The sequence below is a fragment of the Maylandia zebra genome, linkage group LG4 (genome assembly GCF_041146795.1).
Source record: "Maylandia zebra isolate NMK-2024a linkage group LG4, Mzebra_GT3a, whole genome shotgun sequence".
NCBI lineage: Eukaryota > Metazoa > Chordata > Actinopteri > Cichliformes > Cichlidae > Maylandia > Maylandia zebra.
This window is the reverse complement of record NC_135170.1, coordinates 663,419-689,141: the sequence shown is the minus strand read 5'-3', so window position 1 is coordinate 689,141 and position 25,723 is coordinate 663,419. Positions and strand designations below refer to the sequence as shown.

Genomic DNA, 25,723 nt, shown 5'->3' with positions numbered 1-25,723 from the left:
CATTCATGCAGTTTGTAGGAAACAGGCCGCTGTGTTCATTTCACAGGCGGAGGTCACGTGTTTACCTGTACATAGAGTCGCCATTGTTGTTGTTGTTTATTTGTTTGCTGTTTCTACGACGGCGTGCGCACACTGCTGCACTCGGCCTGTCATGAGTGTGTTTTAAACGTCACACAGTGATATCTGATCATGTGTAAACGGCTGGTTAGTGTGTGTTAAACTCATAATGCGCACACACACATAAGATGAGCGAACTCGAGGATGTTTCGCTTGGTTCACGGGACAGCGACGCCCACGGAAATGACAGCAGCGTGACCAGTTCCGCTGCTGTCGCTTACGTGGAGACAGGAAGTGTCTTCCGTTGGTTTCCGGATCGGAGTCTCGGTTGATGTTGTTGTGTGTCTACGATGGCCCAGGACGCGCTTTCTCTCCGGGTGTCGGAGATCAGCGACCCGGCGCTTCTCTTTGAGTGCTATAACACTGAGGAGATCCGCGGAATCGAGCGCAAAGTCCGCGGGGAGATCGAGCAGAAGAGGGAGGAGCTGAGGCAGATGGTGGGCGAGCGGTACCGGGACCTGATCGACGCCGCCGACACGATCGGGGAGATGAAGCAGTGCTCGGAGAGCGTCGTGCAGTCCATCCAGGACATGCAGCAGTACTGCCACAGGCTGAAGCAGGGCAGAGCCAGCGTGGCCAGCTGCAGAGTGGAGGTGAGCCAAACGCCGTGTGTCGACGCATGCGCCTTAGTAGTACTTTACAACGTCATGAAGATCTACCGTAACCTCACCTACAAACGCGGCAGACTCGCAGCTGCTCAGGAAAGGTGAGGCTGCTGAACCACCTGAACACAGCTTCGTCACAGAGCAGTGTGTGGTTCATTCCAGCCTGTTCAACACCGCTGCTACATGCAGCACACAAGCACCATCAGGCAGAACAGAAGGATGCAGACACACAACAGTGCAGAAGTGACCTGGTGTGTGTGTGTGTGTGTGTGTGTGTGTGTGTGTCTGTCCAGTCACTGAGTGTTCAGGAGTGTGATGGCCTGGGGGAAGAAACTATTCTGTAGTCTGGCAGTGAGTGTGTGTCTGTGGGGTGTGTGGTCCTCCACGATGCTGGTGGCTTTGCAGTGTGATAAGTGTCTGTGATGGAGGGAAGAGCGGCTCCAGTGATCTTCCCAGCTGTTCTCACGATCCACTGTACTGCGGTGCAGTTACCATACAGACAGTGAGGCAGCTGCTCAGGAGAAAAGGCTTCAGAGACTTCCAGCTGTTTATTGTCATTGTGCAGTTTCTGGACCACAAAGGTGCTGAAGTAAGAAGAAGAGAAACCAATATACAACGAAGGTGGAAAATAAATAAATAAATAGAATAAAATAAAAAGCAGTGTGTATGTATAGATATGTGAGTGGAACTATATACATGGTGTATGTGTAGGAAACACTGAAACAGACTGGGACCAGAATAAGTGCACAGAACATGGAGAGACTGAGATATTGCACACAGATGATCAGCAGCAGTGTCGGGGTGGATGTGTTGGGGAAGTCCTTACACACTCTTCTGGACTTCATCAGTCAAAGTTCAACACTTGGTTGAAATGACGTCTAAACTGCGTGTTTCCTTCTAAAGCTTCTCCTGAGTTAAGAGAACAAACGCTTTCACATGTGCACAAACTGCTTTTGCAGCAACTGTTTGAAGCTGATGACGTTGTGACGGAGACGCACTGTGTGTCCTGTTGCAGAGCCAGACACCGTGGCAGCTAAAGTTCTACACCATGGCCTCCCAGATCAAGCTGCTTTTGGAGATCCCGGAGCGGATTTGGAGTGCCATGGAGGCATCTCACTACCTCCGAGCCACGCAGCTCTACCTGATGTGCTGCCACCTGCACCATCTGCTGCAGCTGGAGGCCACTGCAGCAGGCCTCTACAGCTCCGTCCTTGTCCGATTTCCCATCCTAATCCGACAGGTTGCCACCACCGAACACTTCAGGTTTGTGTCACAATTCCTGCTTAACGGAAACTTGAAATCGAAACTCCGTGGCTGGAAACTAAAATAGTGCACTTGTAGTAGCTGAGAGTAAGCGTCTTCTTGCAGGGCAGCCATTCTGCTGGACAGCAGGGCTCTGCTGAGGGGCCGTGCAGTGTCGGACCAGGCCATCGCTGAAGCCTTGGTGTCCATCATGCTGCTTGAAGACAGCTCTCCTCGGCAGGCTCTGGCTGACTTCTTGTTGGCCCGGAAATCATCCATACATCAGCTGCTGAACCAACCGCAGCATGGTATGCTCTATAGTTTCCTTCTGTGGTAAAGCGTGACAAATGTTTGATTTGATAAAGAAAAAGCCTTCGAGGCTTCTGTTAGTCCATGAACCTGTGCTTTTCTGCAGGTGCAGGGATCAAGTCCCAGGTGTGCAGCCTCGTGGAGCTGCTGGTCACCACTCTGTTTCAGGCCTATGCCATCTTCTACCTCCCCCCAGAGGGCAGCCCCAGGCCAGGGGATGAAGCTTTGAGCTGTGGCATGCTCTTCTCTGTCCTGGACAACGTCACATCTACGAGTCCTGCAGGTAAACAGCTGAGACAGGACACGTCGGGGTCTTTGTGTTCAGGTTAATAAGAATAAGCTTTGCTTCAGAGCAAGAATTTGCTGGCTTTCATCTCCTGGGTGAGCGTGGCCATTGTGTGGATGTCTCCCCGTGCCTCACAGGAACAGCTGACTCTAAACTGTCTGTGGATGTGACGCAGATGCTGAATACAACACTGTATGACTGTATTGTGCGTGTAGTCTGAGCTGCTGTAAGTGTGCAGTAAGAGCACCGCGCCTGTCCGCTCTGAAACACTCAGTCTGAGAAACTAACAGCCCCCTTTTTCCAATGTTCCCCATCTGTGTCCTCAGCTAAGGACAGAAGGGTGTTGCAGGAAGATGTGAGTACAGGCAGCTGGTTAAAGTATCTGCCTGCGTCCATCTCAGAGTTTCAACCTGTCCTTCGCACCCTGGCTCAGCCAATCCAGAGGGAGCACCTGCAAGACACTCTTCAACAGTGGATCGATACGTAAGGCCACTGAATGTCTGCTGTTTCCTTTCTTTCAGTTTCAGTGTTGTTTGCATAGAAAAATGTGCTAATAGTAGCATTCCAGCTCTGCCTCTGTGCTGTCAGGAGTGACTTGTGATCACTTTGAGCTGATAGAAGGGAGCGATCACCCCGAGGCGGAGTCCAGCTCACAGAAGTGGCGGCGGGAGTCCTCGGGGTAGCATACGTGATCCAGCACAGCCTTGCAGACTTCCTTAAAGCTGCCTCCTCGAGCAGCAGAGGGAGCCGACGCGCTGCATTTTATCCTCGGCCACTTACACACCGCTGCAGTGGCCTTAAACATGTCCGGAGATGACTGTGGGTCCTCCACCTGGGGACCAGTGAGGGTGGAGCCATGAACACCGTCATGATCGTTGGCTCAAGGACAAAGTTTTAGGTTTAGACACGAGGAGCAGGAGGGTCAGTGTTTAACGTGGTTCATTACAGGATCATTATCTGCTGATCTTCATTTTAGTTTCAGTTTGTGAGACGATGAGTGGAAGACCAGATGAAGTTTACTGGTTTGGAGTCGTCGACGTGAAAACTGGATCTATCTGTGACCGTGTGATGACTGGCGTCCAGGCAGGTGGTGCTCAGCAGCCGTGTAGGAGAGAACTGCTGACTTACATTCGATCCACTGCAGATGTGTGCACCTCGACTGCTGTGGGACACAATGAAGACCAGTGTCTGTGGTCCAATCACGTCTTACACTGCAGGACAACAAACATGAAGCTCCGACCAGAGACGGAACAAACAACACAAAGATGAGGGAGCGTCTCATCCCACCACCTGTCACATGTGCTCACCACTCGCACATCTATTTATTCACTACTCCTTATTGTTATCGTTATTATTCTCATGTCATGGTCCAGTGTAATTAAATTACTTTTCCACTGAAAAAGTAGAGTAACTGATTACTGTTCATTTTTAGGTATTTTAATTACAGTTACTTACAATGTGCTTGCGTTACATTGTAAAATAATTAAACTGGCTGAACATCGTTATTTAATTTCAATCATTTATCTTCTAAAGGTAGAAGTAAACTCTGCTCTGTAACATGGCTGAGGTGCAGCTGCGCGTCATTCCACACCAGTTTGCTGCACGGTCGTTTTCTACAGCGGAAGCTGTCGGACTGAAGCAGTGGCTGTTTCATGACGTGGACATGTTCCCGCCTCTTCACTTTTCTGAAACAAGCAGACAAGAACATTACAGTGATATGTAAAAACTATGGGCTGCTGTTAACAGCAGCAGTAACCTGCTGAAGCGCCTGACACAGAGCATAGACGAAGACTTCTGAGCGATCCTTCATCATCCATGGATAACACTGCTGAGCAGGACCTGGTTTTACTTCAGCAGCACCGACGGTGACTGCAGGCGACACTGGAAGAGATGCCGCTGCTGCAGAGTCTCCGTCTTTAAAATAATTTATTATTTAAAGAGTTTAATTTCTATTGTTTGCCACTCAAGGTTTTATTGGGATTTTAAGAAGTATTTAGTTAAATTACTTTTCAGACACAGTAATTAGATAAGTATTTTAAATACACTGTTGGTTAAGTAATTAGTAATTAATTACTTAAAGTAACTTACCCACACTGGTTATTTCTGGCCTGTTTGCAAAGCTCACCTTGATGTTATCGAGTGCAGGGCGTGTGTTTCATGAAGGCTACATGATCATTTCCAGTCTCTCCAAATGTGTTGTTTCCAGCTGTAAGGAGGACATCTGCCATGGTGTTGGAAGCCTTTTGGTCTACGTCAAGAGCCTGAAGGGGCTGGCAGCCATCAGAGACGCTGTTTGGGACCTTCTGTCAGCAGACTCCATCAGTCAGCACTGGAGCACCGTCTGTCAGCGTCTGCTGGAGCACCCCCTCACCGTCTGGGAGGACATCTTGCAGCAGCTTTTCCTCCAGCGGCTGCAGGTTGCTGTTCTTCTATCTTTAGCTTTATAGGTTCATTTTCAGGGCCCACTTAGTCTGTATACTTGCTAATGACGGGGGATAAACATGCAGTTATTGTAACACTTTTATTGTTTCTTTCGACTCTTCAAGGTCATCACTAAAGAGGAAACTGAAGCCATCTCAGTGCTGTCTATCCAGCTCCTTACATCCGCCGTCAGGGATCTGCAGACCCAGAGCGTCCATTCGTCTTCAGGTGCCCACAGCAGCCATGGGGCCCAGTATGAGGTAGATGTCTCCTCCTTCTTGTGGTTGGAGTCTCCAGGGGACCTGTTGAACGACGCAGGCTGGTTCAGTGTGAGCCAGCGGGGCCAGCAGCAGCACAGGAGTGGCCTGGCCATGAAGACACAGGCGCTCACACCTTGTGTTCAGAACTTCTGCTCTTCCATTGATGCAAAGCTGAAAGCCAGACTGGATGATCTCCAGCACTACCTCCCGTCCCAGGACGTGGGTAGGTCCACTGGGAGTGTTGTGGGGGTTTCCTTGTGTTTCAGCTGACAGATTGATGGTGTATTTATCCTGATTTAATGTGATATTGAGAAAGACCAGTGAAAAGCTCAGGCGTTTATCTTTGTTGAAGTTTTGGAACCAACTCTAGATTCTTTCATTTCTCGTGGAATAACAGGAAGTGACATCACCTGACCATGAAACTGGGTGATGTCAGCTATCCGATCCCTTTTGAATGTCTGAAACTGTACTTGGCAGGACTGATGGAGCACATCTGTCTGCACTTTAGTCACGTCTTTGATCTGATGCAGTGCTGAAAACCACAGAAGCGTTTGGAGCTAAATCTGAGGGTTTCATACTCTTTGGATTGTATAAACATACGAATGGCAACTATTGGACCACTGAAATATTGAAAGTACTGACAGTTGTTAATGTGTCGTGCTTTGCAGGCTCTGACTCTACTTTGGCCACTGTCCCTTCCTCTGCTGATCAGCCATCGTCATCCTCATTTAACCGCTTCATCGACTCCGCAGCAGTGGAGGCGGCGCTGCGTGACGGCTGTTTGGCCTGTGTTCACCACATTCTGTCCTTCATCCAATCACAGCTGGCTGTGGCCTCGCCAGACTCCAGGCCCACCTGCCTCAGTTCAGTTCTATTCATGGCCAGGCTGAGCCAGTCTATGGGCAAACTGTGCCCCAACCTGAAGCATTGCATCCTGGGAAAGCAGTGTGGTTTTGACAGCACAGCCAAAGGGACCCCCAGGCAAGGCAAGAAGCTGGGCAAAGCCACGGCCGCTGCAGAGGTCAGGCCTTCCCAGGACAAGTGGGAGGAGCTGAAGGAGGAGCTTCTTGGCTGCAGTATGGAGGCCTACCGCATCTGGAGCGCCGCTCTTTCTAAAGTCAGACACAGTCACAAGTGTACATGTAAACTTGACATGTGGTTAGTGTCAGTTTATGGGGAGGTTTGTAGAAATCTGATAGAGCAGTAGAATCACATCACGTCACCTAGCGTCCAGCTGTGGTTAAACTGGTTTATAAAGGTTGAGTGAAAGTGTATTATCTGACTGAACTGTTGAGCAGACGGGTGGAGGGACACTGACTAAACCAGTGATCATGCTGCTGTTGGCTGTGAAACCTGTCTGTTTGCTAATGTTTTAGTTTCAACAGACGTATGTGGGAGGGTCAAAGGTCTACAGCTATGACTCTGGTGTTGTCTGAAGACCTGCTCGGCTCTGTGTTGCAGGGGCTGTTGGAGAAGTTTGGCATGGTGCTTCATGCTGAGTCTGCAGGCACCATCTTAGCTACAGCAACTAACTGGGAGGATCTGGAAATCCAGGAGGAGGCCGAGTCTGGAAGCAGCGTTACATCCAAGATCCGTCTTCCAGTACAGGTCAGGAGGACATCTGATACAAACTGGAAGGACCCAGAATCCATCCTGAGGTCTGATGGCAACCTTTTGTTTCTGGTGTCTTCTGTAGCCAACGTGGTTTGTGCAGTCCCTGCTGTTCCAGCTGTGTGTGGAAATAAACAGGGTGGGAGGCCACGCCCTTCCTCGCTCCACCCTCCAGGAGTTTCTGCAGACCTGTTTGACTGAAGTCCTGCACCATTACCACAGCCTGACACAGACCAGCAGCACGGTAACTGGGACCTGTCTGGTAGATAGTTGGATTATTCCTCGACCTGATGATTTCCTGTGTTCTGAGAAAAGTCTGAGAATAATCTTCATGATGATCACAGACGAGCAGAGCGTCACGGCTCTGTAGGAGGAAAAGAAGGGAATCATGCTAGCAGGACCTGGTGTATGGCTACAGACAGCCAGAAATATTCAATGAGAGACTAATGAAGAGCTAAGTACACGCATACTTAAGTAGAAGTACAGATACTAGTGTTCAGAAATACTCCAGTAAAAACTGAAGCACTGATTCTACTTCTTTACTCGATTAAAGGTGAAAAGTACAGGTTGTGAAATGTGCTCACAGTAAGAAAGTAAAAGGTTTGTATTGTTGTACAAAGCTGACGGAGCTGTGCTGCATCAGTTCAGTAACAGTGTAAGAAAGTAGATTGGAAACAAGCTTTTAGTCAACAGTTAAATTGTAATAAATGTACTCAGCTTGGTTAGGTAGAGTCTGAGTGGGAAAGGACAAACGCTGAGAGGGTGACTTTCCCCCACATCGGTGGGATCAGCACATGAACCCTGAGATTCGCTGTAAGGACTCAGCGTGGGGAGAGCTCACACAGGTCTCTGCTGTGGGCTCTATTTTCTTAGTGTTCAGGCTGTGATCAGCTGATCTGAGGTTTACGGCTCTTTGTAGATTTACAGAAGCAGCTGTTTCATCAGCTGTACGGACGTGTGCTGCTCATGCTGCCTTTATACTGGCTGGTGTCAAGTTGGAGTGAATCCAGTGAGTGGATCTCAGCATCATGAGCTTAACTCTGACCGTGATCATCAGTCACACACTGTTCTTTACTTTAAATCATCACAGCAAACTAACCTGTTTATCCTGCTTTGAACTGCACCTTCCTTCATGCAGTACCACAGTCAGCCTACCTTACCATGGACATGAATGAACCTACTATCACGTGTACAGAATGATGTCTGATTAACAACGAGAGGAGTTTCATGGCTCTGCTCGTGGTCAGGGCGTCAGTGCAAACTACCATTATAATGTCTTTAATGTTGTTAATACAAAAAAGGAAGTAGGAAGTGTTACGACACAAAGAAACTAGTGCTGTCAGCGTTACCGGGTTAACGCGTCATAACATATCCCTGTTAACGAGTTAACACAGATTAGTCCGGGTTACTTGGTGTCAACGCCACATTAACGCGTTAATGCGCTAAAAGAAACCTTATTTGAACCGAAGAGATCAGAGGTCCAATGTGATATTAGAATCACACCCTATAGGCCTGTTCACCACTCAGGCATAACTCATGACCACTGACAGGTGAAGTGAATGTCACTGACCATCTCTTCATCATGGCGTCTTTTACTGGGTGTGACATGTTAGGGAGCAAGTCGACGTTTGGGCCTCGAAGTTGGTGTTTTAGCAGGAAAATGGGCAGACATAGAGTCCAGGTAGTGATGCTAGATAACTGAGTCAGAGCATCCTGTGGGGGCTTCAGTCTGCAGTGGTCAGAACAATGGTGGACAGGCTAACTGGAGAGCGTGGTCTGATCAAATAGACAAGCTCTGTAGGTCACATTGGCAAAGGTGTAATGCTTGCTCTGATAGGAACTGTGTTTTTAATGGGGCTGCAGATCTGTCAGGGTGCCCATGCTGGACCACGGTGCAGTGGAGGAAGATCGCCTGGTCTGATCAGTCGTGTTCTCTCTTACATGACGTGGCTGCTCGGGTGTTTGCGTGGCAAGCTTGCAGATGCAGTATAATCCTTTAGGTCAGTGGTTCCCAAACTTCTTTTGCTTCTTTTGTTTTTACAGCAAAAATCTAGTCTTTGGCTTAGAATGAAGTTTGTTTGGAAACATATTCAGCGATGCTTCATCTCCTGCTTTGTGTTTGTGTGGGAGCCCGTGCTAGCAGTGTCCAAGCGTTGTTGTTGTTGTTGTTTTTTTCCTGTTTCATACCGCGCACCCCCCCCCCCCCCCCCCCCCCCACACAATGGCTCTGCGCCCCCCTAGTAGGTAGGTGGCACGCATGTGGATGCGTGCCACCTACCAGTTGTTACAGACCATGTTTCATGGTGTATGCCATGATTGCTATGGCCTCTTTCAGCAGGAACATGCAACATCAGACAGAGCAGGAATGGTTTGAGGAAAACAATATAGCTTTGAGGGGTTGACTGGACCTCCATATTCCTTAGATCTCAGTCCAGTCTATGTGAGAGAGAATCTCTTGGTTCCAAAGCACACCTTCAGGGCTCTACTGGAGCACAATGCAGCAACAAAAGGGAACTACACAATATTAGGCAGGTGGTCATAAGGTTATGACTGATTAGTGTATTTTGTCAATGCAACTGTCAAAACGATGGCAGTGAGAAACTGATCTGATGGCAAAGGAGCACAGAAACATAAGGGCGTGGTTAGCACTTTAAATGTATTTTCTATGGTTGTGCCTCCCTTCTCCTTCAGGATGCTGTATTCCCCATGACGCAGAACAGAGCCCTGCAGTTCCTGTTTGACCTCCGTTACCTGAGCGCTACTCTGGGGAGCAGACTGGAAGAACTGAAGAACTCCCGACCACAGCAAGACCCAAGGTATCAATTCACATCCAAAATATGTGTCATGGGCTGTTTGTGCACAGTCTGCAAACACCCGAGGAAGCTTGGAAACTGTAATCCTGTAATACTGTAGTGCAGCACGAGCCAGAGGTGTTCACGGGTTCATATGGTTGTGTCCAGAATCAGGGACTGAATCCTGCGACGTGAGTGGCTGTTCAATTGGTAGGTCTCGCCCAGGGGTGTCAAACTCAATCGCACAGGGGGCCAAAACTGAAGGCACACTTTAGGTCGCAGGCCAAACAAGATAAAGATTTATTGAACACTCAAACAATGTTTTTTAAACATAAATATGAATAAAAACAGACAGGAATATGATTCCAGATTAAATAAACTTAAAAAAAGAAACTTTAAATATTTTGCTCTTCATAAAAATATATCCTGTCAAAATGATGCAAGTTAGAAATATGAACATGCTGCCAAACCCCCAGAAAAAGTAAATGAGAGCAAACACAAGGTTGGAGCCGCATGTAGACGAGCTGGGCGCTGCTGCAGGAGTGGAGCTAATAAACTGTGCGGGCCATTCAGTGTCTTTCCCTGAGTGTATCGTTACACTGCAGCTGCATCTGAATCTGCACAGGTGCAGCTCAGCAAAGTGCGCTGACTTGGTTCAACATTACTGCAACAGGGAAAGTGAGGCAGGCTGCACTGGTGCATTAGTGACAGCTTCACTTGAAACGCCTTCACTGCATCACACATGTCCATGAACTGACAGGTTTCCTTGCTGAGCTCAAAAACTCTGTTGAACTTTTATCCCAACTCAGCCAGCGGAGCTCTGCATGAAGGAATGTGGGCAAACTCTGAATCTATTTCCCACATAAAAGACTGAAACTGACGGTGATTTAAACTTTTAGCTCAGGTAAAATGTACGGTCTGCGTCACGGTGACCATTACATGCTCCATTTTTAGGACTTCACCACACAGCCTTTCCTGGTGTGTGATGCAGTGATGTGCTGTTAACTCACCGGTACATTTCTCCTGCATCTTTACTGCATCCTGCTGACTACTCCACTTTTTTTGGACACAACCCCCTAACTTTGGACACATCCCCCACACACCCCTGATGTTAGACACAGCCCCCCGACTTTGGACACATCCCCCACACACCCCTGACTTTAGACACAGCCCCCACACACCCCTGACGTTAGACACAGCCCCCCGACTTTGGACACATCCCCCACACACCCCTGACTTTAGACACATCCCCCACACACCCCTGACGTTAGACACAGCCCCCCGACTTTGGACACATCCCCCACACACCCCTGACTTTAGACACAGCCCCCACACACCCCTGATGTTAGACACAGCCCCCCGACTTTGGACACATCCCCCACACACCCCTGACTTTAGACACAGCCCCCACACACCCCTGACGTTAGACACAGCCCCCCGACTTTGGACACATCCCCCACACACCCCTGACTTTAGACACATCCCCCACACACCCCTGACGTTAGACACAGCCCCCCGACTTTGGACACATCCCCCACACACCCCTGACTTTAGACACAGCCCCCACACACCCCTGACGTTAGACACAGCCCCCCGACTTTGGACACATCCCCCACACACCCCTGACTTTAGACACAGCCCCCCGACTTTAGACACAGCCCCCCGACTTTGGACACAGCCCCCTAACTTTGGACACATCCCCCACACACCCCTGATGTTAGACACAGCCCCCTGACGTTGGACACAGCCCCCTGACTTTGGACACAGCCCCCACACCCCCCTGACTTTAGACACACCCCCCTGACGTTGGACACAGCCCCCTGACGTTGGACACAGCCCCCTGACTTTGGACACAGCCCCCACACCCCCTGACATTAGACACAGCCCCCTGACGTTGGACACAGCCCCCTGACGTTAGACACAGCCCCCACACCCCCCTGACGTTAGACACAGCCCCCTGACGTTGGACACAGCCCCCTGACTTTGGACACAGCCCCCACACCCCCCTGACTTTAGACACACCCCCCTGACGTTGGACACAGCCCCCTGACGTTGGACACAGCCCCCTGACTTTGGACACAGCCCCCACACCCCCTGACATTAGACACAGCCCCCTGACGTTGGACACAGCCCCCTGACGTTAGACACAGCCCCCACACCCCCCTGACGTTAGACACAGCCCCCTGACGTTGGACACAGCCCCCACACCCCCCTGACGTTAGACACAGCCCCCTGACGTTGGACACAGCCCCCACACCCCCCTGACGTTAGACACAGCCCCCTGACTTTGGACACAGCCCCCTAACTTTGGACACATCCCCCACACCCCCTGACTTTAGACACAGCCCCCTAACTTTGGACACATCCCCCACACCCCCTGACGTTGGACACAGCTCCCTGACTTTGGACAAAGCCCCCACACCCCCTGACATTAGACACAGCCCCCTGACTTTGGACACAGCCCCCACACCCCCCTGACTTTAGACACACAGCTCCCTGACGTTGGACACAGCCCCCTGACTTTGGACAAAGCCCCCACACCCCCTGACATTAGACACAGCCCCCTGACTTTGGACATAGCCCCCACACCCCCCTGACTTTAGACACACAGCTCCCTGACGTTGGACACAGCCCCCTGACTTTGGACAAAGCCCCCACACCCCCTGACATTAGACACAGCCCCCTGACGTTGGACACAGCCCCCACACCCCCCTGACGTTAGACACAGCCCCCTGACGTTGGACACAGCCCCCACACCCCCCTGACGTTGGACACAGCCCCCTGACGTTGGACATACCCCCACACCCCCTGACGTTGGACACACCCCCCTGACGTTAGACACACACCCCTGACGTTGGACACAGCCCCCACACCTCCCTGACATTAGACACACACCCCTGACGTTGGACACAGCCCCCTGACTTTGGACACAGCCCCCTGACTTTGGACACAGCCCCCACACCCCCCTGACGTTGGACACAGCCCCCTGACGTTGGACATACCCCCACACCCCCTGACGTTGGACACACCCCCCTGACGTTAGACACACACCCCTGACGTTGGACACAGCCCCCACACCTCCCTGACATTAGACACACACCCCTGACGTTGGACACACACCCCTGACGTTGGACACAGTCCCCTGACTTTGGACAAAGCCCCCACACCCCCTGACGTTGGACACAGCCCCCTGACGTTGGACACAACCCCCACACCCCCCTGACTTTAGACACAGCCCCCTGACGTTGGACACAGCCCCCACACCACCCTGACTTTAGACACACCCCCCTGACATTGGACACAGCCCCCACACCCCCCTGACTTTAGACACACACCCCTGACGTTGGACACACCCCCCTGACGTTGGACACAGCCCCCACACCCCCTGACGTTGGACACAGCCCCTGACGTTGGACACAACCCCCACACCCCCCTGACTTTAGACACACACCCCTGACGTTGGACACACCCCCCTGACGTTGGACAAAGCCCCCACACCCCCTGACGTTGGACACAGCCCCTGACGTTGGACACAACCCCCACACCCCCCTGACTTTAGACACAGCCCCCTGACGTTGGACACAGCCCCCACACCCCCCTGACTTTAGACACACCCCCCTGACGTTGGACACAGCCCCCACACCCCCCTGACTTTAGACACACACCCCTGACGTTGGACACACCCCCCTGACGTTGGACACAGCCCCCACACCCCCCTGACTTTAGACACAGCCCCCTGACGTTGGACACAGCCCCCTGACGTTGGACATAGCCCCCACACCCCCCTGACTTTAGACACACACCCCTGACGTTGGACACAGCCCCCACACCCCCCTGACTTTAGACACACACCCCTGACGTTGGACACAGCCCCCTGACTTTAGACACACCCCCCTGACTTTAGACACACACCCCTGACGTTGGACACAGCCCCCTTACGCTGGACACAGCCCCCACACCTCCCTGACTTTAGACACAGCCCCCACACCCCCCTGACTTTAGACACACACCCCTGACGTTGGACACAGCCCCCTTACGCTGGACACAGCCCCCACACCCCCCTGACTTTAGACACACACCCCTGACGTTGGACACAGCCCCCTGACGTTGAACATAGCCCCCACACCCCCCTGACTTTAGACACACACCCCTGACGTTGGACACACCCCCCTGACGTTGGACACAGCCCCCACACCCCCCTGACTTTAGACACACACCCCTGACGTTGGACACAGCCCCCTGACGTTGAACATAGCCCCCACACCCCCCTGACTTTAGACACACACCCCTGACGTTGGACACACCCCCCTGACGTTGGACACAGCCCCCACACCCCCCTGACTTTAGACACACACCCCTGACGTTGGACACACCCCCCTGACGTTGGACACAGCCCCCACACCCCCCTGACTTTAGACACAGCCCCCTGACGTTGGACACAGCCCCCTGACGTTGGACATAGCCCCCACACCCCCCTGACTTTAGACACACACCCCTGACGTTGGACACAGCCCCCTGACTTTAGACACACCCCCCTGACTTTAGACACACACCCCTGACTTTAGACACAGCCCCCTGACGTTGGACACAGCCCCCTGACGTTGGACACAGCCCCCACACCCCCCTGACTTTAGACACACACCCCTGACGTTGGACACAGCCCCCTGACTTTAGACACACCCCCCTGACTTTAGACACACACCCCTGACGTTGGACATAGCCCCCACACCCCCCTGACTTTAGACACAGCCCCCACACCCCCCTGACTTTAGACACAGCCCCCTGACTGCCTTCGGTGGTCAGTAAGATTAGAAGGAGTCCATTTGCATTTATCGACAGTGGAGTGTTAAATAACTGCAAACGTTGTGCTGCATGTCTTACAGATTCCATGAAACCTGTGATTGGCTGGAGAGCTTCATTGACCCCTTTGACCTGGACGTGTTTACACCTCACCTGAACGCCAGCCTCAACCGACTGTCTCAAAGGACCTTGGTACTTCCAGCTATGCTTAAATGAGTCAAAGATAAACAATGCTATTTTTGTAACAGGCAGTTCATTTGGACAACACATTTATATCAGACACATACATTAAGAGACACACATTCTCATTTAATGGTCAAAGGAGCTTGGAAAGAAAAGCGTCTGGACTTCTTTAAGTTGCTTGAAGACGTTTCACCTCTCATCCGAGAAGCTTCTTCAGTTCTAAGGTCAAATGGTGGAGAGTCCCAGATATAAACCTAGTGGGAGTTTCCCCCCACAGAGGGACAAAAGGACCCCTGATGATCCTCTAATCGCCTGAGCCAAGGTGTGAAACTGGGTGTGGGTCCCAATCAGCCAGAGTTTCGGGTGTGTTCATTGTGAAACCTGGCCCCACCTTATCATGTGAATTCCTGAGGTCAGATGGCCCAGGATGTGAGTGGGCGTTAAGGCGTCTGGGAAGGATCTCAAAACTGGATTATAGATGGCAGAGAGTTGGTGTCGTAAACCCCGCCTCTGTTCAAAGATGGTCGCTCACAGTGGACATAGATGCTTCTTTCACTCCTCTTTCAAACCATCTGTCCTCTCTGTCCAAAATGTGAACATTGGCATCCTCAAAGAGTGACCTTTGACCTTTAGATGCAGATGGATGCTGAGTCTTGTCCTGTGGAGGTGGCTCTTCTGTGTTGTGCCATGCGCTTGTGAAGTGGCTGTTTGGTCTCTCCAATGTAGAGGTCTGAGCATTCCTCGCTGCACTGTACAGCATACACCACATTGTTAAGTTTGTGTTTTGGAGTTTTGTCTTTCGGGTGAACCAGTTTGTGTCTGAGCGTGTTGCTGGGTCTGAAATACACTGGGATGTCATGCTTGGAGAAAACTCTCCTGAGTTTCTCTGATACACCGGCTACATAGGGGATGACAATGTTGTTGCGTCTGTCCTTCTTATCAACTTAAAGAAGTCCAGACGCTTTTCTTTGCAAGCTCCTTTGACTACGATGACCTGGATGACTGAGAACCTTCACAGACATACTCATTTAATGGTTTTTCTACTATTTCCATTGTAGGTTCTCACTGAAGCCATCAAAACTCTGAATAAACACAACATAAAATTATGTATTAAACAAAAAAGTGTGAAATAACTCAGATTCTTCCAAACAGCCCCTTTGCTTTGATTCCTGCTTTGCTCTCTCGGCGTCTCCATGAGCTTCATGAGGTCGTCTCCTGAAATGGTTTCCAACAGTCTTGAAGGAGTTCAGAGATGCTGAGCACTTGTTGGTCCTTTGCCTTACCTTTGCGCTGCATCTCATCCCAAACCATCTCCACTGGGTTTAGGTCAGGTGACTGTGGAGGCAGCAGGATTCCTGAGAGTAATGAGATGAATGTATCCTTAGCAGCAGAGGTGACTCCTGGTCTTCTTTTCCTGGGCTGGTGCTCATAGAGCAGGGCGATATGCCCAAAAATATTTATCACGATATGCATTTGAAAATTTGCAATAACGATATAACTGACGATATAATTGACACTAGACAAAATACTTTACAACTCCTCAACTTTATTAGTGCAAAAAAACCCATCAATGTATTTTCACTGAAACAAGCAGCTGTTTTTTATCTGCATTAAAGTTATATAAAAATGTAACAGAGAAAATTCCTCACTGACAGTTTAACCAAAAAGCATTTCCAGTGGAAACTGGCCGACACATCCTCAGCATAACCATGTATAACATCCACAGAACTTAAAAAGAGGTTATACACACACAATACGGTAACATTATGTTGAAGCACAGTACGTATCACTCCGCGAGGCTCCGCCTACGATAGCTGTAACGCTCCCACAATCCATCAAGCGGTGCGGCTTCGTAGCTTAGCAAAGTCGTACTGAAACATCTGACAGATTTTCGAGCGCCGTGCACATAAAATCGTTTCGAGGTCAGTAAACACAACCAGAGTTCATACATAAGGCACACGGGATTATAAGGGGCTCTGTCGACTTTCAGAAAAATCAAAGGATTGATTTTAAGTGCGCCGTATTTTCCAAACAACACTGTAATAACGACGGCCCGCTAGCATGCGCTACCAAAAATAGTGCTTTGTTGTGTATCTGACGGACGAAAGCTAAACCAGTTCCACACCAGTGAAGCTGCAGCATTTTTACAAACCAGTTCAGGTTCATCGTTTCATTCAACGATCCGCTTTCGCTCTTCTCATTCTGCGTCGCCGCCATGTGCGCATGTAAACAAAGGCACTGCGCGTTTTACCCATATTCTATCGCGATATTTCATTTTCCTATCGTTGCCCAACATTACACCGGTATTACCGTGAACAGTATGATATAGCCCAGCCCTAGGTCGTCATGTGAGACAGTTTCATCATCAACTATCAGTACTTGATAGTTTTTGTGACTGCACTTGGAGACACTTTCAAAGTTTTAGCAATGTTCTGGACTGACTGACCTTCAGTTCATAAAGTAATGATGGACTGTTGTTTCTCTTTACTGAGATGATTGCTTCTTTCCATAATATGAATTCTGACAGTTGTCTTCAAAGGCTGATTCGGTTCATCTGGACGTTTTCAGTGGGAGAAACGTTTCGTCATCATCCAGGTGACTTCTTCAGTTCAGCTGACTGCAGGTTGACTGCAGCTGACCTGCCAGCCCATTGTTCCTTCACTGGGCTGCTTTAGTCATTATATGTCCTGTTTATAAGACTGGAAACCTGCAGTCAGCTGAGACTGAAGAAGTCACCTGGATGATGACGAAACGTTTCTCCCACTGAAAACATCCAGATGAACTGAATCAGCCTTTGGAGATTTACTTACCTGGATTGTTGAGCATCAAGAGGTTTAACAGTTGTCAAACAGAGCTGTCAGCTGTGCACCAACCTGACGTCTGAACAACACAACTGATGGTCCCAACCCCATCAAGAAGGCAACAAATTCCCCCAATGAACCCTGACAGGCTCACCTGTGAGGTGAAACAATGTCACGTGACTACATCATGAAGCTCAGTGAGAGCAGGCCGAGGGTTTGCAGAGCTGTCAACAAAGCAAAGGATGGCTACTCTAAAATATAAATTATTATATAAAAAAATTTTTCTTTGTTACATGCGTCCATATATGCTGCTTCATATATTTGATGTCTTCAGTTTGTATCTACAATGTAGAAAGAAGTAAAAATAAAGACAAACCATTAAATGAGAAGGTGTGTCCACACTTTCACTGGTAGCGTATACAAAGACAACACTTAGTCACTGCAAGTACACAAGTGCATGGAAGACTGTGCAAAGGAACCGAGTGACATGAACACATCCATCGTCACATCCAAACAGAAAAGCTTCACGCAAGTCGAGTTGCTCGAGATTCACAGAATTTACAGAAAATGTTACATTTTTGTGATTTATATCATTGTCAGGATGATAAATGTCTTATATCAGGATATGAGAGTGTCACGATATCTCCTGATGTACTTCTGAAGATTATTGTCCAAAGTCAGTGAACATGTCTTCTGTGTTGTGTTTGCTGTCTGAATGGATCCTATGAGCCACTCATCTAATGCTGTCCTAATTATTTCCTTGTCAGTTTATAAGGAGTCTTTTTGTTTTTCCTCCAGGTCCTGCTGGGGCTCCTGACAGGCTCAGAGAAGCAGTTTGCTTTGCGAAGCAGCAGTTTGAACTCCCAGGATCCTTACAACATACTGCCGCTAGCCAGCAGCCAGATCAGGTCAGAATTTAGTTACTAATAGTTACTAAATGAAAAAGAAAGTAATGGGTAAGTAAAATCTGATGGTATAGTTTCACTTTCATCTCTTTAATGATCAATAAGATGGGATCGTCACGTGACATAGGCGTGAGAATAAACATGGCGGAAGGCTCTGTAAGCTGTGTCAAGCAGAGGCCAGGGCAGCCTGATCCTCAGCTATCGAAGCTATCTGGTGAGGAAAGAGCCTGAGCCAGTGCGTGAGGTTGAGCGATACCAGTTAGACTTCCTTGTGCTCACCCTAATGCACAGCTTGGGCTCTGCAACCAGTCTCCTGCAGAGGAGCTGGAATCTGTTCCAGTTTGAATTGCCAGGAGGGTATTCCTGTACCCGCCGGTTTGCTGCCTGTACATTTGGGTTTTTACCTGTGGACAGGAAGGCTGCTTCCCTGCCTCCAGGTTGGGGAGTGGGTCTTAACCGTTGTTTGTGTTTGTGCGGTTAATAATTCAGTTCAGAACACTTAGCTTTCTTGAATGCACTGGATGGAGTGCTGGAGGGTACTACGTCTGGCGTCTCCATCGTCCCACTACAAGACCTCAGTGCACATGTGGGCAATGACAGTCAGGGGTGTGACTGGGAGGAGTGGCCGGCATGATCTGAAGCCAAGTGGTCATCAATTATTCCACACTGAACACCATGTTCAAGAATAAAGATGTCCGTCAGCGCATGTGGCACCAACGCACCCTAGGCTACAGTTCAGTGATCAGTTTTGTAGTTGTGTCATCATGTCTGTGGCTGTGAACATATGTTCTGGTGAAGAAAGGAGTTGATCCGTCAGCTTCTCACCAGCTGGTGGTGGACAGGCCTGGCACACCTGAAAGTATAGTGAGGATGCACTGGGAGCACCTGGCAGAGGCCCTGGTCCACAAAACCTTCAACTCCTGTGTGCAGAAGTACTTTGGCAGCTTTCCGAGGGAGGCTGGGGACACTGAATCTGAGTGGACTATGTTCTGATGAAGCTGCTGGACGGTGCTGAGGCTACAACATCATCGGTGACTGTTGTGCTGGTAATCCCTGCGAAGGGAGGCAAAAAGAATGATTCCTATCAGGCTTGGTTAGCCTAGAGTTGGGTGGCAGCTGAGGGGTGCTAACAGGCCGAGCAGAACACAGCCTGAGTAGTAACTGAAGCAAAGACTCACTGGTAGGAGTTCAGTGAGTCCTTGGAAACAAAAATCAGTCTGCCTCAGAGTGATTCTGGGAAAGCTTCAGCTGACTCAGGGAAGCAGTGTTGACTCATACAGTGGGGCAAAAAAGTATTTAGCCACCGATTGTGCAAGTTCCCCCACTTAAAATGATGACAGAGGTCAGTAATTTGCACCAGAGGTACACTTCAACTGTGAGAGACAGAATGTGAAAAAAAAATCCATGAATCCACATGGTAGGATTTGTAAAGAATTTATTGGTAAATCAGGGTGGAAAATAAGTATTTGGTCAATAACAAAAATACAACTCAATACTTTGTAACATAACCTTTGTTGGCAATAACAGAGGTCAAACGTTTACTATAGGTCTTTACCAGGTTTGCACACACAGTAGCTGGTATTTTGGCCCATTCCTCCATGCAGATCTTCTCGAGAGCAGTGATGTTTTGGGGCTGTCGCCGAGCAACACGGACTTTCAACTCCCGCCACAGATTTTCTATGGGGTTGAGGTCTGGAGACTGGCTAGGCCACTCCAGGACTTTCAAATGCTTCTTACGGAGCCACTCCTTTGTTGCCCGGGCGGTGTGTTTTGGATCATTGTCATGTTGGAAGACCCAGCCTCGTTTCATCTTCAAAGTTCTCACTGATGGAAGGAGGTTTTGGCTCAAAATCTCACGATACATGGCCCCATTCATTCTGTCCTTAACACGGATCAGTCGTCCTGTCCCCTTGGCAGAAAAACAGCCCCATAGCATGATGTTTCCACCCCCATGCTTCACAGTAGGTATGGTGTTCTTGGGATGCAACTCAGTATTCTGCTTCCTCCAAACACGACGAGTTGAGTTTATACCAAAAAGTTCTACTTTGGTTTCATCTGACCACATGACATTCTCCCAATCCTCTGCTGTATCATCCATGTGCTCTCTGGCAAACTTCAGACGGGCCTGGACATGCACTGGCTTCAGCAGCGGAACACGTCTGGCACTGCGGGATTTGATTCCCTGCCGTTGTAGTGTGTTACTGATGGTGACCTTTGTTACTTTGGTCCCAGCTCTCTGCAGGTCATTCACCAGGTCCCCCCGTGTGGTTCTGGGATCTTTGCTCACCGTTCTCATGATCATTTTGACCCCACGGGATGAGATCTTGCGTGGAGCCCCAGATCGAGGGAGATTATCAGTGGTCTTGTATGTCTTCCATTTTCTGATGATTGCTCCCACAGTTGATTTTTTCACACCAAGCTGCTTGCCTATTGTAGATTCACTCTTCCCAGTCTGGTGCAGGTCTACAATACTTTTCCTGGTGTCCTTCGAAAGCTCTTTGGTCTTGGCCATGGCGGAGTTTGGAGTCTGACTGTTTGAGGCTGTGGACAGGTGTCTTTTATACAGATGATGAGTTCAAACAGGTGCCATTCATACAGGTAACGAGTGGGGGACAGAAAAGCTTCTTACAGAAGACGTTACAGGTCTGTGAGAGCCAGAGATTTTCCTTGTTTGAGGTGACCAAATACTTATTTTCCACCCTAATTTACGAATTAATTCTTTACAAATCCTACCATGTGAATTCATGGATTTTTCTTTCACATTCTGTCTCTCACAGTTGAAGTGTACCTCTGGTGCAAATTACTGACCTCTGTCATCATTTTAAGTGGGGGAACTTGCACAATCGGTGGCTGACTAAATACTTTTTTGCCCCACTGTACATGTAGTGAGTGTGGCCTTCGCTGCTGAATTTACCTGAGGGTATAGTTGGGGGATGGAAGGAATATTTTGAGCACCTCCTTAATCTCATGGTATCTGGCCAGGAGCAGGTCAGTCTCTGTACAGCCGTTGGGAGTGTTTGGTGCAGTATGTGACTGATACTGTTGATAACCGTTATGGACAGAAGTTAGGTGTGGTGCAGGGGAGGCCTCAGAAGCTTATCTCTAATGTCTGTGGGTCTGTTGGCTTGGCAGGTGGTGCTGACATTCAGATAGTGGGCTGCAGAGAGCCAGCAACACCACCAGGATGATGAACACAGAGAGGAAAAGAAACAGATGTTGACAAAAGCAGCTTTTCAACTGGTCTGCTGGTTTTACACAATTATGACTTCAGCGGTTCAACTGTTAGTTTAGATTTCCTTGTTTTCCCCAATAGCAGAAAAATGTGGTGCTGGTGACCAACGTACCACTGCACTGTTCAACTGGCCAAACTGGAAATACTCTGTTTGTGTGTCTGACAGGTTCGGGCTGCTGCCTCTCAGCGTGTCAAATGTGCAGAAATCCAAGGCAGCTTCCAGAAGCTCTGAAGCTCCTCAGCAGCTGGTGGTGAGTTCAGAGTCTGTCAGAGTTCTTGTTTGGGACATTTCCCCTCTGTGATGTTATTTACTGGCAGCCACACGATGACTTTACGTCTCTGTTTTACTGTGCTTATCTAAATGTCCTGTGTCACGCCCTTTGCCTTCCCAGCATTTCTAAGTTCAAGCAAACCAGTGTCAAACCAGTGTGTTCATCACTGTGTGTTTGGATTCTGCTGGTGAACAGCCACGTTACAACAGAATACTGCCACCAACAACCTAAAGTAAAGTTAAAGTACAAGCGCTACATGTGAAATAACAGCCAGTTTATTAAATAGAGTAAAACATCACCCAAAACATTTTTACCACTGAGCTGTGAAAGAGTGAAAGGGTGATGTCATCACTGCGCCCGCTGTGGACAGCCTGCACACCCAAGTTTGTCAAAGCTGAGAGTGAGATGACTCAGGATTTTCATACTGTAGCTGTAATCATTGAAAGTCTTGGACAAATTAGAATTTCAGTAACTTACTGAAATTCTCACTTACTCATCAGGGGGTCCTTTGTCCCTCTGTGGGGGGAAACTCCCACAGGGCTTAAATCTGGGACTCTCCACCATTTGACCTTAGAACTGGAGAAGCTTTTCTGATGAGAGGTGAAACGTCTTCAAGCAACTCAAAGAAGTCCAGACGCTTTTCTTTGCAAGCTCCTTAGACTACCATGACCTGGATGACTGAGAACCTTCACAGACGTTTCATATGACTGTATTATCTTTAACATTTCCAGTGTTGGAATCATTCATGGCCAGAAATAATTCCAGGTCTGGACTCTCTTCCATTCTCCTCATTCATAAAGTTGCTTCGTGGTAAAACGTTAGGAGCTTTCAGATGGCAGCCCTTCTCTGACTCTGCTGAAGGTCTGAGCAGAGTCGGGCTCCTGTTTCAGAGCAGCTCTTTTGCCAGGTGCTTGTCTTCAGATGTCCCGTGACCTGTTTCTCCTTCCTCCTCCAGGCTCCTCAGTCCTTCACAGCAGGCAGTGATGACAGCTTCCGGCCAGGCAGCCTTTTCAGGCAGCTCGCTGATCAGGATGAAGACACAGCAGCGACTTCTTTATTTAAGCTTAACTGGCTCTCTGGGATGGGCAAATAATTCTCAGCTGGCTGCTTTGTTACAGTGACATGTACAGTAAATACTCCTTTTGTGTGTTGACAAAATGCCTCCTGTGTGATGTGTAAATGTTGTGTAAGCACTGACGTGTGTTGGCTGACTGGTGATCAGAGCAGCGATACTCTGGTTGAATGTGTGCATACACAAGCAGCATCGTTCAGGCACTCTGTGTTCCTGAAAGGAAACTGTGTGTGACAGGGTGGATGCTTCCTCTGTAGTGCTTTTCTACTCTTCACACTTTCTTTATGCTCCTTCTACCAAAGTGCTTTTCACATTCACACACACTCATACTCTGATGGATGCATCGGAGAGCAGCTTAGGCTGTGGCTGGTTGGTGGGGTAGGCTGTCTTTTTCACTCTGGACTGAAACATGTTTAACACACTGTGGTTTGTGACATACAGACTGATGCAGTCAGCTTCTATCACAGGATGTCTCCACAGCTACATTTGTATGAGTATGTGAACATGCTGACACGAAGCATTATCCCTGCAAACACTCCAGCGATCAGCTGACACATTCTGTACTGGGTTCTACATTTTCTCTGGGTGTTAATATGTCAGGTTGTATTTTATGTATGTATTCAGTTCAGATAGAGATGGCTGGTTGCCATGATGGCAGAAAGCAGGTTGACTTTATCATTATTGCCTCAGAGTAATCACCAGTGTGAAACACATTCTGGTGTTTGTGCAGCACTGTGGTGATTAGTGCTGTCACCTCACATCAAACAGGTTGTGGGTTTGAATCCGTGCCTGCATGGACTCTGAACGTGTGTTAATCATGAGTTCTTATTGGTTGTTGGGTAAGTATTGTAATGCTAAATGTGTCTTGTGGTTAAATGTTGCTTGTGTCTCTCACCAAAATAAACTCAGCCAAACCTTCTGACGGTGACGTTGTTGATTGGCGAGTTTCTAGTTTGCAAAGCTGCTGGATGACGTTGGGACCACACTGTAAAAGTAGCACATGAAGCAAAACCCTCAGACAGGTCCGTGTCGCAGGAACAGCGTGGTGCAGATACTTGGTGTCAAAGAAAGTGTCACCAACACCGGCCCCCACCGTTCAGTTAATAGTTTTTCCATCGATCCTTTTCACAGTTATAAGATGGATCTGTGCTGCTCACCTTTGGCTGGATAACAAGGAGGGCGCTGAACACACTGCAGGCTGTGATTCGGTGCATCTGCAGGGTATTCACAGCACCTCACTCATGTTTACAACCTTATTTCAAATACATTAACTCCACATTGTACACTCAGTACCTCGTAATGATGACGTGAAAAAAGTTGTTGCATGAAATAAAAAGAACAGTGAGTAGTGTTTGAGTATTCATAGCCTTCACCATGACACGAGCTCAGGTGTGTCGGTCAGGGCTGGTGCCAGGGGAGTGCTAGCTGCCACAGATGATACCTGTCTGATTGTTCGGCCCCTGTTTCAGTGGTGTGCTGGGACGTTACACACACTCCTGTCTAAGATCTCATAGACAGTGCATGTCAGAGCACAAACCACTCCAGGGAGTATAAGGATCTGTCTCCAGGCCGAAGAGGAAGGATTGTTTCGAGGGACATATCTGGGGAAGGGTCCAGAAAATGTTCTTGAAGGTCTCATGACCACAGTGTCCACTATCATTCCTAAATGGGAGCACCAGGACTCTTCCCAGAGCTGAACCAATCTGGACAACTGAAGGTCCTTAGTTAGTGAGCAGACCCAACTGAAGCTAGAAGGCAGCCAAAGTCTGGTCTGAAGAAACTAATGTTGAACCTTTGGCCTGAAAGCCAAAGTTCACGTCTGCAGTAAACGGGCAACACTCAGCACCTGACCAGTACCGTCACTGCAGTGAAGTGTGGTGGGGCAGTATCAGCTGTGGGGGTGTTTGACAGCAGGAACTGGGAGACTAGTCAGGTTTAAGGGAAAGATGAATGCAGGACCTGCTCCAGAGGGCTCTGCTCAGACAAAGGTTCATGTTGGTGTTTGAGTTTACCTTGATTCACAACAGGGATGCTGCGACCGCCCTTCTCACTGTGATAGACCTCAGCGACCAGGCAGATGCACTGCTTCCAAAGGTTACAATAGGGGATGCAAAACCCAAGGTGATGGAGGTGGGGGTGGGGGTGACCTTTTACTAGTTCTGAAAAGCTAAAACTAGTGCAGCACGTACACTCTGGACACCAGGGAGGGCGGTGCTTGGCAAAAGTAGTTCATCCTGGCTTCTAACATGAGTTAGTTTCAGCATAACTGCTTCAGCGTGCCCCGGTGGTGTCGACAGCGTGGCAGGTCGATAACTTCTAACTTCTTCTTCTGGTCCTCCTGTTATTCACTACATACCTGTTGTTTACTGTCACACTGTGGGTTCTGCTAACCAGGGATTCAATCACCTTTATTTATTTATTTAGTACATTTGGACCTTTGGTTTAAAAAGATGCTGAAAGTGTTGATTGATATGAAGTGTTTCTCAGGTTAGCGACTTATCATGAAAATACTTGTTGACTACAGCTGTGCACTTCTTAAGCACAAACAGAGCTGACACATATAGAGGCTTTTCTTACCTAAAACTCAAACATTAATACACGTTTAGCGCACATCACTTCTTTGTACTTCATCTCGCTCACACTCATCCACCCACAGATGGCTCAGGATTATCACTGCAGCATACAGAGCACTGGAAGGTCGGTCTCCACAGTTCTCATCCAAACTATTTGTATCTCACGTAAAACTGAAGACTGAGATGGACAGAGTCTTTCCGTCTTTGGCTCCAAGGCTTTAAAACAGTTCACACTTAAGCTC

At 48.9% G+C, this 25,723-nt stretch overlaps 1 protein-coding gene across 1 annotated transcript; it reads left to right on the top strand.

Annotated features, from left to right (window-relative positions):
• Positions 1 to 288: 288 nt before the first annotated feature.
• cog1 (component of oligomeric golgi complex 1) lies at positions 289 to 23,827 on the top strand. The gene is made up of 15 exons (XM_014411572.3): positions 289 to 710; positions 1,738 to 1,985; positions 2,091 to 2,272; positions 2,380 to 2,556; positions 2,886 to 3,042; positions 4,766 to 4,976; positions 5,106 to 5,463; positions 5,909 to 6,357; positions 6,702 to 6,848; positions 6,937 to 7,095; positions 9,543 to 9,667; positions 14,527 to 14,635; positions 18,226 to 18,335; positions 21,731 to 21,815; positions 22,792 to 23,827. The coding sequence occupies exons 1-15, from the start codon at positions 408 to 410 to the stop codon at positions 22,927 to 22,929; spliced, it is 2,958 nt and encodes a 985-aa protein (XP_014267058.1). The 5' UTR covers positions 289 to 407; the 3' UTR covers positions 22,930 to 23,827.
• Positions 23,828 to 25,723: the final 1,896 nt, after the last annotated feature.